This window comes from Nerophis lumbriciformis, linkage group LG01 (genome assembly GCF_033978685.3).
Source record: "Nerophis lumbriciformis linkage group LG01, RoL_Nlum_v2.1, whole genome shotgun sequence".
Lineage (NCBI taxonomy): Eukaryota > Metazoa > Chordata > Actinopteri > Syngnathiformes > Syngnathidae > Nerophis > Nerophis lumbriciformis.
In genome coordinates, this window is record NC_084548.2 from 30,017,070 (window position 1) to 30,034,329 (window position 17,260).

At 38.3% G+C, this 17,260-nt stretch overlaps 1 protein-coding gene across 6 annotated transcripts in view; it reads left to right on the forward strand.

Annotated features, from left to right (window-relative positions):
- The window catches only part of LOC133618558 (acid-sensing ion channel 1-like), a 156,990-nt gene that overhangs the window by 127,846 nt on the left and 11,884 nt on the right, over positions 1 to 17,260 (forward strand). For all 6 annotated transcript variants that reach the window (XM_061979046.1, XM_061979054.1, XM_061979038.1 and 3 more), the window contains 3 exons: positions 9,885 to 10,035; positions 10,147 to 10,274; positions 15,733 to 15,883. In XM_061979046.1, the coding sequence (XP_061835030.1) occupies positions 9,885 to 10,035; positions 10,147 to 10,274; positions 15,733 to 15,883 (430 nt within the window). The remainder of the gene's footprint in view (positions 1 to 9,884; positions 10,036 to 10,146; positions 10,275 to 15,732; positions 15,884 to 17,260) is intronic.

A 17,260-nucleotide genomic window follows, 5' to 3' on the forward strand; every position in this document is an offset into this window, starting at 1 on the left:
TAAAATAAGATAAATAAATTAAAAACATTTTCTTGAATAAAAAAGAAAGTAAAACAACATAAAAACAGTTACATAGAAACTAGTAATTAATGAAAATGAGTACAATTAACTGTTAAAGTTTAGTACTATTAGTGGACCAGCAGCACGCACAATCATGTGTGCTTACGGACTGTATCCCTTGCAGACTGTATTGATATATATTGATATATAATGTAGGAACCAGAATATTAATAACAGAAAGAAACAACCCTTTTGTGTGAATGAGTGTGAAGGTTTTTTGGGTTGGTGCACCATTTGTAAGTGTATCTTGTGTTTTTTTATATTGATTTAATAAAAAAATAAATAAAATAAAATACAATTTTAAAAAAACGATACCGATAATAAAAAAAACGATACCGATAATTTCCGATATTACATTTTAACGCATTTATCGGCCGATAATATCGGCAGGCTGATATTATCGGACATCTCTAGCAATAATTGTAACCTCTTGGCATTCATTGTAGCCGGTCACTAGTGATGGGTCCGGCAACACCGATGCATTGGCGCATGCGTCAAACTCATAGAGCGAAACCCTGTGTCGGTGCGCGTACCGCTTTTAGAAAGTCACGTGACCGATCGTGAGCTGTTTTGGTCACGTGACCGATACGCGAACTGTGTCGCACTGACGCCTCCTCTGTGCCCTGTGAGCGTGTCTTTTCTACAGCCGGAGAAATAATAACTAAGAAGAGAAAGCGTCTAAAATTGAATACGTTGGAAAAACTGTTTTTTTAAAAAAATAAAAATGTGTAAAAAAAAAAATAATAATAATTTCCAGGTCCACAAGCATCCTCATTCACAACACGTTCTCTTAGATTTCCATGTTATGATACATGTTCACATTATTTATTGACTGTATCTAAAAAAGACAAAAAATATATTTTTATTTAAATGAAGTTATGAAATACTCCTAAATGAAATACAATGACTTGGTTTATATTATTGTATATACTAGGTCAGCGGTTCTCAACCTTTTTTCAGCAATGTACCCCCTGTGAATTTTTTTTTAATTCAAGTACCACCTAATCAGAGCAAAGCATTTTTGGTTGAAAAAAAAAAGATGAAGTAAAATACAGCACTATGTCATCAGTTTCTGATTTATTCAATTGTATAACAGTGCAAAATATTGCTCATTTGTAGTTGTCTTTCTTGAACTATTTGGGAAAAAAAGATATAAAAATAGCTAAAAACTTGTTGAAAAAATAAACAAGTGATTCAATTATAAGTAAAGATTTCTACACCTAGAAGTAATAATCAACTTAAAGTGCCCTCTTTGGGGATTGTATTAGAGCTCCATCTGGATTCATGAACTTAATTCTAAACATTTCTTCACAAAAAAAAAAAAATCTTTAACATCAATATTTATGGAACATGTCCACAAAAAATCTAGCTGTCAACACTGAATATTGCATTGTCGCATTTCTTTTCACAGTTCTTTTTGACAGACATTTTAGTGACAAACCTGAGCTTGTGCTTCACGGAGTTTATGAACTTACATTCATATTTTGTTGAAGTATTATTCAATAAATATATTTATAAAGGATTTTTGAATTGTTGCTATTTTTAGAATATGTTTTAAAAATCTCACGTACCCCTTGGCATACCTTCAAGTACCCCCAGGGGTACGCGTACCCCCATTTGAGAACCACTGTACTAAGTCATAAAATCAGTGTCAGTTGAGTCGGTCCATAGGTTGCCTGTAGGGATTTTTAATGTCCAGCAGATGTCAGTATTTAGTGACACAGTATCGACACAGTATCAATACAGTTTTGCAATGTGTCGAAACGCTTCATGAGGCCTCATCAACCCATCACTACCGGTCACCCATGAGGGGGGTCCACACATCTGCGGCCCCTTCCCAAGGTTTCTTCTTTTTACGAGCTTGGGGGTTTGGAGTTTTTCTTTGCCCGATGTGGGTTTAGATCAGGAGATGTCCTTGTGGTTTGTGAAACCCTTTGAGGCACTTGTGATGGTAGAGTATACCTGCGGAAAAGTTGTTGAAAAAGTACCACCGATAAGTTCAGCAACGTTTTTATAGATAGATAGATAGTATTTTATTGATTCCCTCAGGAGAGTTCCCTCAAGAAAATACAAATTCCAGCAGCAGTGTACAGAGTTGAGATATAATTTAAAAAGTAAATGGCTGAGATTAATTGTAATGAATCAAAATTCAAAAATATGATTAATCTGATCTGAATAATTAATCGCACTGCAACAGCATATGAACTACAGTATATTGGTTTTAACATCGGTAGAATTGTATTTATTGGAAAAAGACCTGTCAGCAGACTGCAGTTTTTTATATATATCTGTTTAAAAAAAAAAATTAATAACTAACACAAAAGCTAAGCATTTTTATTAGGACTGGGGGGTGGGGGGGAAGTTGAGGTGGGCGGGGTTGATTTACTTTAGTGCTGCTCTTTGCTTTCTGTTGTAGTGAAAACTATAATTCCTTACCCTATGTTAGCTGTTAAAGTACCATTAAAAAAAGTAAAAGTGTCTCCACTTTACTTTACCAAGTGCCTTCAAAGAATTTGGAAGCGTTTCCATAAAAACAACTGCACTAATGGATTGAAGTTACCCTGCTGAGACCTCTTTAAGCAGCTGTAGACAGACTCACTAAATGGATGTGCAAGTGTAGGGATTTGCTATTTTAAAAAAATCCAGTGTGCAGCTAAATATGACCTATTTATGTGCAGTATGTTTAATGACAACAGTGCCCTGCTGAGTGCTTTTAAACATCAGAAAACTGCTTGTGGGTGACAGTTTTATTGATGGCAAAAGGTGGCACAGTTGTGTTAGTGAGTTATGCATTGAATATTGTGTAACAAAGGGTTGAAAGTAGCTTTAATAGAGTGGGCAAGATGAAGTAGAAGCTTTCACTATTTAGAAGCTCTGGTTAATGTCATCAATCACTGTTTAACACTTCCATCTAAGAGTCATACTGTATGCATGATGTGTGATGCTCATGTGCAATGTAATTTATTCATTCAGTTTAACAAGCATATGCAGGATGCAATATACTTTTTTCCAGACATACCATTTCTGTCACAATATATACAATTACACAAAAGGCAGGATGTGCACCCTCCATGATCAATCACGATGAACATCATGCACCTGTCATGCACATTAAGTTTACATCCATGCACTGCCTGACTTATTTATGAGGAACTGTATGTGCAGCAAATGTATGGCGCATACATAAAAGACACGTGCTTTCATGTTCCCAATGAGATAAAGTCCTTCTGACAATGGATTAGTTCTTGTCATGGCACACAGGGGCTGCAGCATGTGGTGCACTGTGCCACCAGTAGGTAGTTTACCCAAACCAGTGGTTCTCAAACTTGTTTCACAAAGTACCACCTTGGAAAATAATTGGTTACCCAAGTACCACCATAATGACCCACATGAAAAAACAGCAGCATACTAGGCCTAAATATTCATTAAAAACAAGGAAAATTTTTTATTTAAAAAATATATTTTGGCCACTGTAACATTACACACAGTTTGAACAGTAACACTGTTTAAATATAGGAAAATAAAACACTGTACTTTAATCAAGTGATTAATTGGTGTATCGCTAGATGGAGCCCGCGTAGGGTACAAGTGTTTTAGAGCAATGATAATTTGGTGTAATATGAATATCCATCCATTTTCTATCACTTATGTCAAGGCAAAAACAGTACAGCACCAAGATGACTGAGTTAGCTGAAGTGATTGGTGAGTTTAAAGTTTCAGTACATTTAGGGCCTGACATATATGGCAACAATAATAATCAGGATTATTCTGATTGATATTGAAATCTAGATTAATACCACTATTATTTACTCATTTGAAAACATGAATATTTATTGTACCACCAAAACGCAACTTTAAACATAACTGAAAAGAACAATTGGGTATGAATAAGTAACAAATAAACAAGTAAAAAAAATAGTAACAACAATAGGAATATGAAAAAATTTAATTCAGTTTTTCCGTTTAATTTTTTTTTTTATACCATTTTTTATCGTCTACGCTTATTTTATTGCAGTAGAATGTGTGCTATTAGTGTCATAAATAAAGTTAGATAAAATGTTTGTTAATTGCATGCAAAAGTCCTCACATTTTTGGTTTAACACATCTTTGGACAATTTTGACTAGTATTTTAAGTCAAAGCGTAATATTTGTGTAAATATATCAATAATTAGGTGAATTATGCCTTTGTAAGGTACTTTTTTGCAACCCTTAATTCGTTAGCACAGTTAGACTGAATGTTGTGCACAGCGTGTTCTGAGCTTGCCGTGTAGAGACGACTTGAAGCTGTTTAAAGATAAAAAAGAGTGTAAACGTCTCTTTGCCGTGAGGGTTCTCCTGAGTTCGAAAGGTCTTCCGTGAGCCCGGTAGACAGTTTGAATACAGTCTTTTTATTTTGCCACAACGGTCTGGATTGCTTTTCAGCAGTCTGTTTTAGGCGTGTGTCTCTCGCTCTGTCTCCAGCTCACAACTCCAACCCCGTGTCTCGTCTGACTGCTGCTAATAAAGGCGACAGGTGATTAGATAACAAGGCCCACCTACTCACCTGTCGCTGTCTTCGAGGCCGGTCCTTGCACACCCCGTTCCGCGGCAGGCCCGCAGGCCACGCCCCCCTCCACAAAGAATCTCTCAAGTTTGACTGCTGTCCTGTTTGTACTTTGATTTTACAGTCAGATAGACTTAGACTTCCTTTTATTGTCATTCACATTTGAACTTTAAAGTTCAGATAAGAACAACATTTTGTTGCATTAGCTCATTGTAGTGCAGGATAAAAGAGCAATAAGTTGCAGATATAAATAAATAGGTTACTGTACAGATAAATATATTGCACTTTTGCATATGCATCCACGTTTATGGATGTATGTTATATTGTCTTTATATTCCAGCGAGTTAATTCGTATTTGGGGGGAATTGAGGGAATTATTATGATGCGTTCAAGAGCCTTATGGCCTGAGGGAAGAAGCTGTTACAGAACCTGGAGGTTCTGTTACGGAGGCTGCGGAACCTCTTTCTGGAGTCCAGCAGTGACAACTGTCCTTGGCGGGGGTGGGAGGAGTCTCTGCAGTTTTCCGCCGTACTCACCACTCTCTGCAGAGACTTCCAGTCTCGGGCACTGCAGGCTCCAGTCCAGATGAGATGTGTTGTGGGTGTATGTATTGTTCTTGCTAGCTTTAGCTTCGTAGTTTAGTCTGTGTTTGAACTTGGCCGTCTCAACATTGTTTAGTTTAGGACAGGGCAATTGATTGTTTCAGGGATGGATGATAAATTATTTCTCCTCACAATGACAGAATTTCACTCACATTTATGTCCATTTCCCTGGTATTCTGCATTCAACAGTGGATTCCTTTTTTATTGACCAATTCTGTGACTCTGTCCGTGGTTACGTTAACGCATAAATGCTTAACTTTTTTTGTTGAGTTTAGTGAATATGGATTAGACATACTAGAGCTGTGTCAAATAAAAAGTAGCAGCAAAGGTGACATCCCAAACCTTTAGCAGCCGTGCTCTTTTTTTCACTCATACACCGTTCATCCGTTTTACTGTTAGAAACTTAAGAATTTGCATGCACGTTGTACAGATCTTTATTTTTATTTTTTTTCCGATTGTAATAGTTTTACTATCGTGACAGACCAAAATCGAAATCGTGATTAAAATTTGATTAATATTCCAGCAGCCTGATCTACTGAGATCCAAATAACAAGCGCTAAATGAGCTGTGCTCAAAGTAAAAAAATAAATAAAAAAAGAAAAAAAGTGTGTACTTTTAGTGGGGGTGTTGCAGGTGATCTAAGACTGCATGTAAAATTGATAACAAGAGCAAAAGTGGTGCAAAATGCCATATTTAAATGAGGATTTCACGTGTATACTCACTGGCATCATGGAAACACAACCCGTGCAGTTGTTTAAATATCATATAAACAACGTACCTTATCTGAGTGATTGAAAGGTAGAAGTGCAGTCTAGACAACGTAAGCTATTTTTAGCACTGTGAAGGTGCGCTCAGGGAGGCACCGATATTGTGATCGTGTGTCTGGAGAAAATACATATTGCAAAAAGTGTTTATGAAATAAAAAAACTCCTTAAGGGGGAACTGCACTCTTTTTTTTTTGGAGTTTTGCCCATCGTTCATTATCCTTATGAGACACAAGAAGACAAAAGTGTTTTTTTTTCTAACTTGTAATAATCTGCTCGTTCTCAGTGGCTGGCAATGCAGCTGATGGGAGAAATCAATTCTACCTTTAAATCACTTTGAAAATGCAGCAAAATAACGCCAACAATACTTAATTTACGTTCCGTTACTTGTATAATAACTAAGCTGTAGCGAGTTTGTTATTGTAAGAGCGAACACCGAAGAGCTATTTTTCTAGCATAGTAAGACATCGCCTTGCTACGGCATTAGCCGCAAGCTAGCTATGGTAAGAAGTAAGCTATAGCTTCTGCGTCAGCAGATGAATGGCTTTTGAATTTGTAATGCGCAACCCAATGCTATACTGACTGAAAAACATGATATGATATGATATAATATTACAGTATGTGTAAGTATTAGCCCACATTTCATGTTTTGTTTGTACACAGCTAGCTCTACAGCGTATTTACTGTAGATGTAATAACAAGCATGTATCATGATCAATGTTATAGTGACTCACTCGATGGACAGTTCCCTGTTTAGTCAGGCTGGCCGGGGACGTTTTTTCAGTAGATTTTGGGTGAGCACGCCATTTATAGCATAGGTTCCACATTTGCGACGTCAAATCACGCCAGTGACTCTCTCGGCTTCCTTCTGTTCCTACGTTTCACCCTCTGTCCATGCTCGTTTCTATAAGCAGCAGTTCATCCTCTGTATATTCAGCTTCAAAAAGACAAGGTTGTGAATCCTCATTTGTTCAAAAATAGTCGTCTTCGTTGTCTTTTACCAAGTCTGCCATGATTAGAACACAGTCGCATTTGTTGCCGGAAGGCGTAAGTGCGCTGAGGAAATAATTCCCGGTATTGCTTAAAATGACAAAAATACGGTAAATATTGTACATATTGTTATGAATAGGTATGTTACTACATTATATATGTACTTGCAGCGTGTATATAAAATGTTGATGGAGGGGACTTTCAAGGCTACAATGGTGACTTCCATTAGCCACATCTTGCAAGCATCTTTAAAATTCTTTAAAAAAAAATAAGAATAAAAAACAATTGGCAAAACTACAAAAAAAAGTACAGTTCCCCTAAGGGGATCTTTGATGATTTTAATCTATATTTAAAACACTTCCTTGTGATCTAGATAATATGTATTGGATATGCTTCGGTGTAAATGTTGCATACATTTTGCTCCACAGTCACTTTTATAACCTGTTTCTTGAGTCTGCAAAATGTTTGATTCTGGAGGCGTTCCCAGATTGCAAATGAAACCAGATTTTAATCACGCTAAATATAGACTCAAAACAGTGGCCACATAACAGTTTCAGTCTTGATAAATCACATTGCCAGTGCATAATGATTATATTTGCATCTTCCCTTCCCAGTATTGTGGGTGTTCTGATAATCAGCATATATTTTACATGTACATAAAGACAGACACGCTAAATGGATTGTCCTCTTCATTTGCTCATTTAAGAGACACAATCGTCGGCACATGAGCTTAGTAGATCAGTATTGCGTGCGCTATGAAGTTTGCACTTGTTTTATTTATTACATGCAAACCTTAGTGGTCTACAAAACGCACATTTTTTGTGATGATCCAGCATTGTCGTTCCTTAACAAAATAACAGAATGTTCAGTGTAGTATAGGTGAAAGGTTAAATCAGTATGTTATCATCTCTACCAGTCAACCCATCTCGACATGTATGATTATTTCAGGATCAGAATACATTTTCACAAATATGTGACAAACTGCTTGGCACTTAAACGAGCCAGTTAAATTGGTAGTTTGCAGATTTCAAAAGAAATTGTGGGATCAATCAACAGCTGTAGTATGTGTGCATCGAACCTTTCTTCCAGCTCAAATTCATCAACTTATCAGTAGTTCTTCTAATGCTGACCAACACTATTCTTTAGCTAAAACGGAATATGTGGTTTATTCTCTTGACGCACAGATGAAAATGTTTTGTGCCAAAGGACTCACCCTGTCACACTCACTCAGTCTCTGCATGCAACTCAAACAGCTCCAATCTAAGATGGAGTCCTTGCCAAAAAGAAGATCAATACTAGCACATTGTTTGTCTGCCAGACTTCACCTTGTATGTGCCTTTTGTTGATATCACACAACGCTTGCATCAAACCTCTGTATAGTACAGTGACGTGCGGTGAGGTTGATGGCTGGTGAGGCACTGACTTTATCACAGTCAGATTTACAAACATATGAACCCTAAAGAGTATCTTATTCACCATTTGATTGGCAGCAGTTAACGGGTTATGTTTAAAAGCTCATAACAGCATTCTTCCCTGCTTGGCACTCAGCATCAAGGGTTGGAATTGGGGGTTAAATCACCAAAAATGATTCCCTGGCGAGGCGCCGCTGCTGCCCGCTGCACCCCTCACCTCCCAGGGGGTGATCAAGGGGATGGGTCAAATGCAGAGGACAAATTTCACCACACCTAGTGTGTGTGACAATCATTGGTGCTTTAACTTAACTTTAACTTTACACATACAAACTGTAGCACACAAAAAAGCACATTTAATAAAAAAAAACATTATTATGGTCTTACCTTTACTTATAAATGAAGTCCATGCGCTGCTCCTTCTGAACAAAAGCATAGATAACTTGTTTATAGAAGTCTTCCTTATCTTTCTTCAATTTTAAAAGTCTCTCTGTCTCGATGGAGATCTTCCTTTAATTATTACCTCCTGCTTCGATTGAAAGTCCAGTTTAGAAAACTGTTTTATTTTAGATATGTAATCCTCCATGTTAAAAGTCCAGGCGAGAGGAAAAAATAAACGGTCGCTAACTGTTGCTGCTTGTTGTCACTTATTCTGCAGCCAAGTAGTCGCAAAAATGTTCCCTGGGATCACTAGCGCCCTCTACCACCATGAGGCGGGATTACTGCGAGCCTCACACAGTGCGTCTTCGCAGCCGTTTTATGATTGCTCAGCACAAGAAATACGTTACACACATACAGTTGTTGACAAAATACACTGTACATTATATACCTCAGTTAACTAAACTATGGAAATGTATAATATAATTCATATAGCAATACGGTCTCACTGCACAGCAGGCCAGCAGTTAGCCTAGTTATTGCGCAATCCATGGTGAGGCTCAACTGGCTGCTGATCACCACAAGTCTCTTCTCAGTATTTGAACGGCAAATGTGAAAATTCAGCGATTTTGAATAAAAATAATCTAAAACTGGTGAAGTTAAATGGAAAATAACTTTATAGTATAATCACTAGATACATATAACAATTTAATTAATTTTTTTTCTTTTTACATTTTTTTTTCTTTCCATGATGGCAGGTGACCTGCCTCCCCTGACTGCACGTCACTGGTATAGTAGCTTTTCTGTACATTAAAGCGGATGTCTTCCAACCTGGCATGCTTGGTCTCCATGGTAACATAAGGTTCAATGTAACTGCCATAAAGTGTGTGTAAGAGAATGTTGAATCATCAACCAGTTGCCAAATATTACTGAGATGGTTCTTACGCCCAAAGCCAAGAGTAGAAAATAATGGCTTTTATTTTTGTCCTTCCCAGCCTTGTCTCCATCCTCTAAAAGGCTTTCTTTTACATGATCACATACAAATGGAGACAAACACTGACCCCTAGTGGAATGGTTGTGTTAAGAAGCCTTTTTAATTTATGACTTTAAATGTTTGAAAAAATGTTGTTCCTTTCAGGTTTTCACTCGTTATGGGAAGTGTTACACCTTTAACGCGGGTGGTAATGATCGCCCTCCCCTCATAACCACCAAAGGAGGAATGGGAAACGGATTGGAGCTCATGCTGGACATTCAGCAAGATGAGTACCTGCCTGTGTGGGGAGAAACAGGTGAGGGGGAACAACATTCACTAAATGCCTGGTCCTTGCTCTAATGAACTTGGGAGTAGCAGAACTTTTCTACATAGGTTCACTAACATCATGCTTTTCTTTACTAATCAGATGAGACATCTTTTGAAGCTGGGATCAAAGTGCAGATTCACAGCCAAGATGAACCTTCTTTTATCGATCAGCTTGGGTTCGGAGTGGCCCCTGGGTTTCAGACCTTTGTCTCTTGCCAGGAACAAAGGGTGCAAGCTTTTTTTCATACCATTTAAATTTGCATGCCTCTTGCGTATATATGACTCTTGAACTTTCAGGGTTTGTTCATTTGTTCACATTCTTTTTAGCCCTAATAATTCACCTATATGTACTGTATCTCGTTATAAACTTTGTTTTAAAGGAGAACTGTTCACAATCATTATGACAGATAAGACGACGGATGTATTTTTTTTTTTGAGGCATTCTAACTTGTAACTAAAGGTCCACTTACAATGCAGCCAATGGGAGGTCCTCTATTCCGCCCCTCTTAAAAACATCCAAAAAGCGCCAACAATACCCTATTTACATTTTGTGACTCAAATATTAACCCAATATTAGTGATAGTGATATAAGCACTATTGCAGACAAACTATTTTTTAGTGGCGCCGTAATCAGAGAGACCTAACTTGCTTGTGTGGTTATATTGACATCATGAGCTGGTGAGCTGTTTTGACGCCTCGGAGCTCGAACATTTTTTTTACTCTATATCATTAACAATGCCTTACCTGGATATGAGAATGATGAAGACGTATTCCCACATAGTGGTCTACTTTGACAGCCAATTTAGACCCGGATATGGCGAGAAAGACACAAAATTACGCTTGGTTCCACCCTCCTTTTTTTCTTTGCGAGTCTTTCTTCATCTAAGCAGGAATATCTGAACATCCTATCAGTTGGCATCCTAATGACACCAGACATTGTACAGTAAGTGATGTGTAATTATGGTTGTTAACCTGTTGGCTTTCATGAATTCTGCAGTGAGTGGTAATCCGTGATGCTGTCGAAGGAAAAAGCTAATGTTGTGATGCGTTTTTCAAATGAATACGCCGTGTATGCTTAAAATGAGCAAAATACGTCAATATTACATGTTACTATGAATGTGCCTGTTAGTACATTACATATATACTTACAGCGTGTATCAAACCTTGATTTAGGTGTTTGTATATTTTTCAAGCGTTTTATAGGCAGAATTGAGCGACTCCCATAGGCTTTATTGCAAGCTGACTTTTAATCGCATTTATGTACTATTTAGAGAGCATAGCAAAAAAAAAACATGTGTGGTTGTCTTACATAATGGTTGTAAATGGGCAAAATTTAAAAAAAAGTGCACTTCCCCTTTGAACACATTAAAATACATCAACAAATCGTATTTAGTCTGCACAGTGTTACCTCGCTTTTTGTTAGGAATCCATTCCAAAATGTCAGACAAAGACCAAATGACATGAAAAACCTTGTCAATTTAGTACCGGGTATATAGTATTCAGTAATAGTAAGTCCAATGAATTTATACCATCCATCCATCCATTTTCTACCGCTTATCCCTTTATACCAGATACCCAAAATATTAACACAAAATGTATTTTATAAAAAATAATCAGAATTCTATATGTAAATAAACAATGCAAAACACGGTAACACATATTCGCCATTAATTAGTTGCTTATTAACATGCAAATTAGTAACATATTGGCTCTTAGTCATTATTAAGTACTTATTAATGCCTTATTCTGCATAGCCTTATTATACAACCAGTAAGCCATTAACTAAGAGTCTTCCCTCAATAACCTCAGAATTATTGCTTATAAGTAACCCTAACCCTTATATTAAAGTTAAGTACCCATGATTGTCACACACACACTAGGTGTGGCGTAATTATTCTCTGCATTTGACCCATCACCCTTGATCACCCCCTGGGAGGTAAGGGGAGCAGTGGGCAGCAGCGGTGGCCGCGCCCGGGAATAATTTTTGGTGTTTTAACCCCCAATTCCAACCCATATTGCTGAGTGCCAAGCAGGGAGGTAATGTGTCCCATTTTTATAGTCTTTGGTATGACTCGGCCGGGATTTGAACTCACAACCTACCGATCTCAGGGAGGACACTCTAACAACTATGTTCCCCTAGTGTCCAAATAACTCTAAATTAAGTCTTTGTTACTTAGAATATGTTCCCCATACTAAAGTGTTACCCAAAATACATATAAATATTGAATGAAATGAATAAATTATCATTTCACACTTTTTATAAGACTCTTGTCAGGGATGAGTGGCGAGAGAACAAAGTACAGAGGCTTGTGGTGTAATTGTGTGAGTTAGTAAAAAAGAGTTGATTAGTGATGTTGTTGAGGGTGAATGACGTCGGGTTGGGGGAGTGGGGAGCAGGCTAACACAGCCATGTTTTGTGATGAAGACATGTTTGAAACATAAATGTGCGGCCAGGGGAGGCTTAAATAATGGCATCAAATAAATCTTAATATTTGTCCATAAAAGTCTGTTATAAATGCATTGTTTGTATTCTGCAGATGTGTTGAAGTAAAAACCCCCTACATTTGCAAACGCAGGTTACAGTAGAAATCGGAGATGAAACAGCCGCAGGTATTTTCTCTCTGCTTAGTGTGCAAATGAGTTAACCAGTCCGAGTACACTACGCTCAGTCCTGAGAGCACTTGGTTCAATACAGTACAGTAAATTGAGATGAGGCTTTTTTCCTCTGCTTTAGTGTTGTAATTGAATAGATTCACATTGTTGCTAAAAAAAACTTTACTAACATGAGCCAGTATCGCACATTTCTTATTAGAAACCAATCACACACAATCGCTAAAGTCGGGGATTTTGTTTCCAAATTACTGTTTTCACAGACAAAAGTATATGTTTGTATGTAGACAAGAGGCCAAGACACATATTAAAATGTGCATTTTTAAATATTCATGTATGGACATGGACTTGATCCAGCTACACACTCCTACACGAAGCAAGACTTTATGCCGAGCTCACATTTCCTTACATATGAAAATAAATGTCTCTTAGCAGCCCAGTTCAGAGTTTTAATGTTTCCATTTCAGATATTTATCTTTGTTACAAGTGCTATCTCTCTCTCTTCTTATGTCCATCCATCCATCCATTTCCTACCGCTTGTCCCTTTCGGGGTCGCGGGGGGTGCTGGAGCCTATCTCAGCTGCATTTGGGCGAAAGGCAGGGTATACCCTGGACACTTTTAGACACTTAGATGCACACACAGCTAGAGAACATGCTTGACTTAGTGCCACGCACACACACACACACACACACCCACACAGTCTAAGCTCCTCCCACCGCAGCCACACTTGCACTGTCGGATACACTGCTAACAGTCTTCTGTTATCTTTTCCATTATCTTTTCTGTTATCTGTGACATCGCAGGGCCATGTCACAGATTCTAAAATTGAATAACAGAGCCGTGTATACAGAGAGTAAGGCCAACTCTGTTTCAAAGATGGGACCAAACAATGCGTTCTATAGTCATGTGAGGGGATTTTGACCAATCAGAGAGAATATGGCCAGAATATCTCCCAAATGATTGGTCAAAAGCCCCTCACGTGACTACATGGCGCCATGTTTGGTCTCAACTTTGAAACGAGTTGGCCATACTCTCTTTATCCACAGCTCTGACTAACAATTATACCTGCTACCATCTAGTGGAGGATCATTTAACTGCACTGTTATTTATTTTATTGACCATTTAAATTATATAGGCAAAGTTCCCACGGTACACTTGTGTCCCAGCACAGTGGCGGAAAAGCACTTGATTAGAGCACAATTATTTAAAGTTACTCAGGTCCTGTTACCAAGTTATGAAGGTCCTGGGTTCGATCCTGCCTGGGGATCTTTCTGTGTGGAGTTTGCATGTTCTCCCCGTGACTGCGTGGGTTCCCTCCGGGTACTCCGGCTTCCTCCCACCTCCAAAGACATGCACCTGGGGATAGGTTGATTGGCAACACTAAATGGTCCCTAGTGTGTGAATGTGAGTGTGAATGTTGTCTGTCTGTGTTGGCCCTGCAATGAGGTGGCGACTTGTCCAGGGTGTACACCGCCTTCCGCTCGTGTGCAGTTGAGATAGGCTCCAGCACCCCACGACCCCGTAAGGGACAAGCGGTAGAAAATGGATGGATGTATGGATTTAAAGTTAAAAACAAATTCCCTACTGTAAGTGCCAGTGCCTCACCAGCAATACAACACCGTACGTCGCTATGAACACAGTTGGACTCACGTACTCTATTAATAATACAATAACAACAATAAGACTGAGTCACCAGTAGGGATTGAGGGACTGATAAGATGTTTGCGATTGCCATTCGGTTTTCGATTCCGTATCGGTTCCTCTTTAGATCTCATTTGGAAAAAAAAAACTATATCTTAACAGGTTGATTAGCATCAACTTTGTTTAGTTTAGAAGAAACATGAGTGTGAAAAACCAACAGTGCCAAGTTGGCAGGGAGTCCCAAGAAAAAAATTACTTGCTTTAAAAAATAAACTAATAACTATCTATCACGTTGTAAGACTAGCGACAAACCCCGATACAGACCTGTTTCATTATTTCCACAATTTTCTAAAATTATTAGAAAAACTACAGTATTTAACAAAAGATTGGATAGATTCATAAACAAATACTCACAGAGAACCATTACGGCTCCAGCGCTAACATTTCAACATGGATGGCATTCATCAAAATAACAGAAGAGATTACCAATGCAATAGATGGTAAACAGTGTGCAGCTGCACTGTTTATGGATCTAACAAAACACATTTGACACAATCAATCATAATATCCTAATCAACAAACTAGAATGGTATGGCATCAGAGGGGTGGTCTTGAACTGGGTAAGAAGCTATATCAACAGGAACCAATATGTGAAATTATGCGAACACATGTCCACAGCTCCAGATATTTGGTGTGGCGTACCCCAGGGATCAATACTCAGACCAAAATTGTTCAATCTCTATGCAAACAATATTTGTGAAGATACACAAGACTATTTGCAGGATACACAACTGTGTTGTGTTCAGTAGAGAACACGCAGAAGCTAACACAAATAATAGGAGACGAAATTAACAAAAATAAAGAGATGATTTGACCAAAACAGACTAACTTTGAATCTCAGTCAAACTAAAATAATTATTTTATGGTAATAGTAGAAGAGTAGACATTGAAAGAGTAAAATAAACCATATTTTGGTGTATAATAACCCAGTGGGCACAAAACATTAAGACAACGTTGACAACTTGTTGAATTATGTCCTGACGTTGAGCAACTCAAACATAACATTGAAACAACATGCTTTTTGACAACACTTATTTCAATGTTGGGTTTTGACATTGATTTGACTATGAATGTTGGTCATTTCCCAACCAATATTCTCTAACACAAATACAACGTTGAAACAACATGCTTTTTGAGGCGCTGCCAAACAGATCAGTTTGTTTGGCACAATGTTTGGCCATACGAAAACCAAGAAATTATTAGAAAACCAAAGCAAACTTTCTTTGAACATTTTTGTCAAAAAACAAATCTTATGAAAAGTGGTGCGTACAAAAACCGAATTAACACTGTTAATTGTTCCTGTCATTTTTGCCCTTTGTTTTATTTACTGTTGCATTTTTGTTAAATTCCCTCATATTATATTTTATGTTGCAGCTGATATATCTTCCCCCACCCTGGGGAGACTGCAAGGTGACCCCCATGGACTCTGACTTCTTCGATACTTACAGCATTACAGCTTGTCGCATTGACTGTGAAACACGCTACCTGGTGGACAACTGTAACTGCCGCATGGTTCACATGCCTGGTAGGAAAACACCAATAATCTTTATTAATCAATCATTTACACCTTTTTCAGCTGATTTAGGAGGTGTACTTCCTGCTCTAAACACCTCCTTCACAGTACTGAAACATTTAGAGAGAGAAACAATCCATCCATCCATCCATTTCCTACCGCTTAATCCCTTCGGGGTCACGGGGGGCGCTGGAGCCTATCTCAGCTACAATCGGGCGGAAGGCGGGGTACACCCTGGACAAGTCGCCTCCTCATCACAGGGCCAACACAGATAGACAGACAACATTTACACTCACATTCACACACTAGGGCCAATTTAGTGTTGCCAATCAACTTATCCCCAGGTGCATGTCTTTGGAACAATCATTTTTCCTAAATCTGTTTGGACTGAACAATCAAGCTGACCTCGTCTTATGACGTTCCGTGTTATGATGTTTCTTGGTTACAAACGCACTCACATGAATTATTGAACTTTATAACTTGAACCTTCAAAACTAGAGATGTCCGATAATATCGGACTGCCAATATTATCGGCCGATAAATGCTTTATAATGTAATATCGGAAATTATCGGTATCGGTTTCAAAATTATCGGTATCGGTTTCAAAAAGTAAAATTTATGACTTTTTAAAGTGGCGCTGTGTACACGGACGTAGGGAGAAGTACAGAGCGCCAATAAACCTTAAAGGCACAGCCTTTGCGTGCCGGTCCAATCACATAATATCTACGGCTTTTCACACACACAAGTGAATACCAAGCATACTTGGTCAAGAGCCATACAGGTCACACTGAGGGTGGCCGTATAAACAACTCTAACACTTACAAATATGCGCCATACTGTGAACCCACACCGAACAAGAATGACAAACACATTTCGGGAGAACATCCGCACCGTAACACAACATAAACACAACAGAACAAATACCCAATACCCCTTGCAACACTAACTCTTCCCCCCCCCACCCTGAACCCCGCCCACCTCAACCTCCTCATGCTCTCTCAGGGAGAGCATGTCCCAAATACCAAGCAGCCGTTTTGAGGCATGTTAAAAAAAAAACGCACTTTGTGACTTCAATAATAAATATGGCAGTGCCATGTTGCCATTTTTTTCCATAACTTGAGTTGATTTATTTTGGAAAACCTTGTTACATTGTTTAATGCATCCAGCGGGGCATCACAACAAAATTAGGCATAATAATGTGTTAATTCCACGACTGTATATATCGGTATCGGCTGATATCGGAATCGGTAATTAAGAGTTGGACAATATCGGAATATCGGATATCGGCAAAAAAGCCATTATCGGACATCTGTATTCAAAACGCTCAGTGGCAGTAAATGAAAAAAGGTGCGCAATATGCGAGGAATATTGCAGCATTCTCCCCCTCGA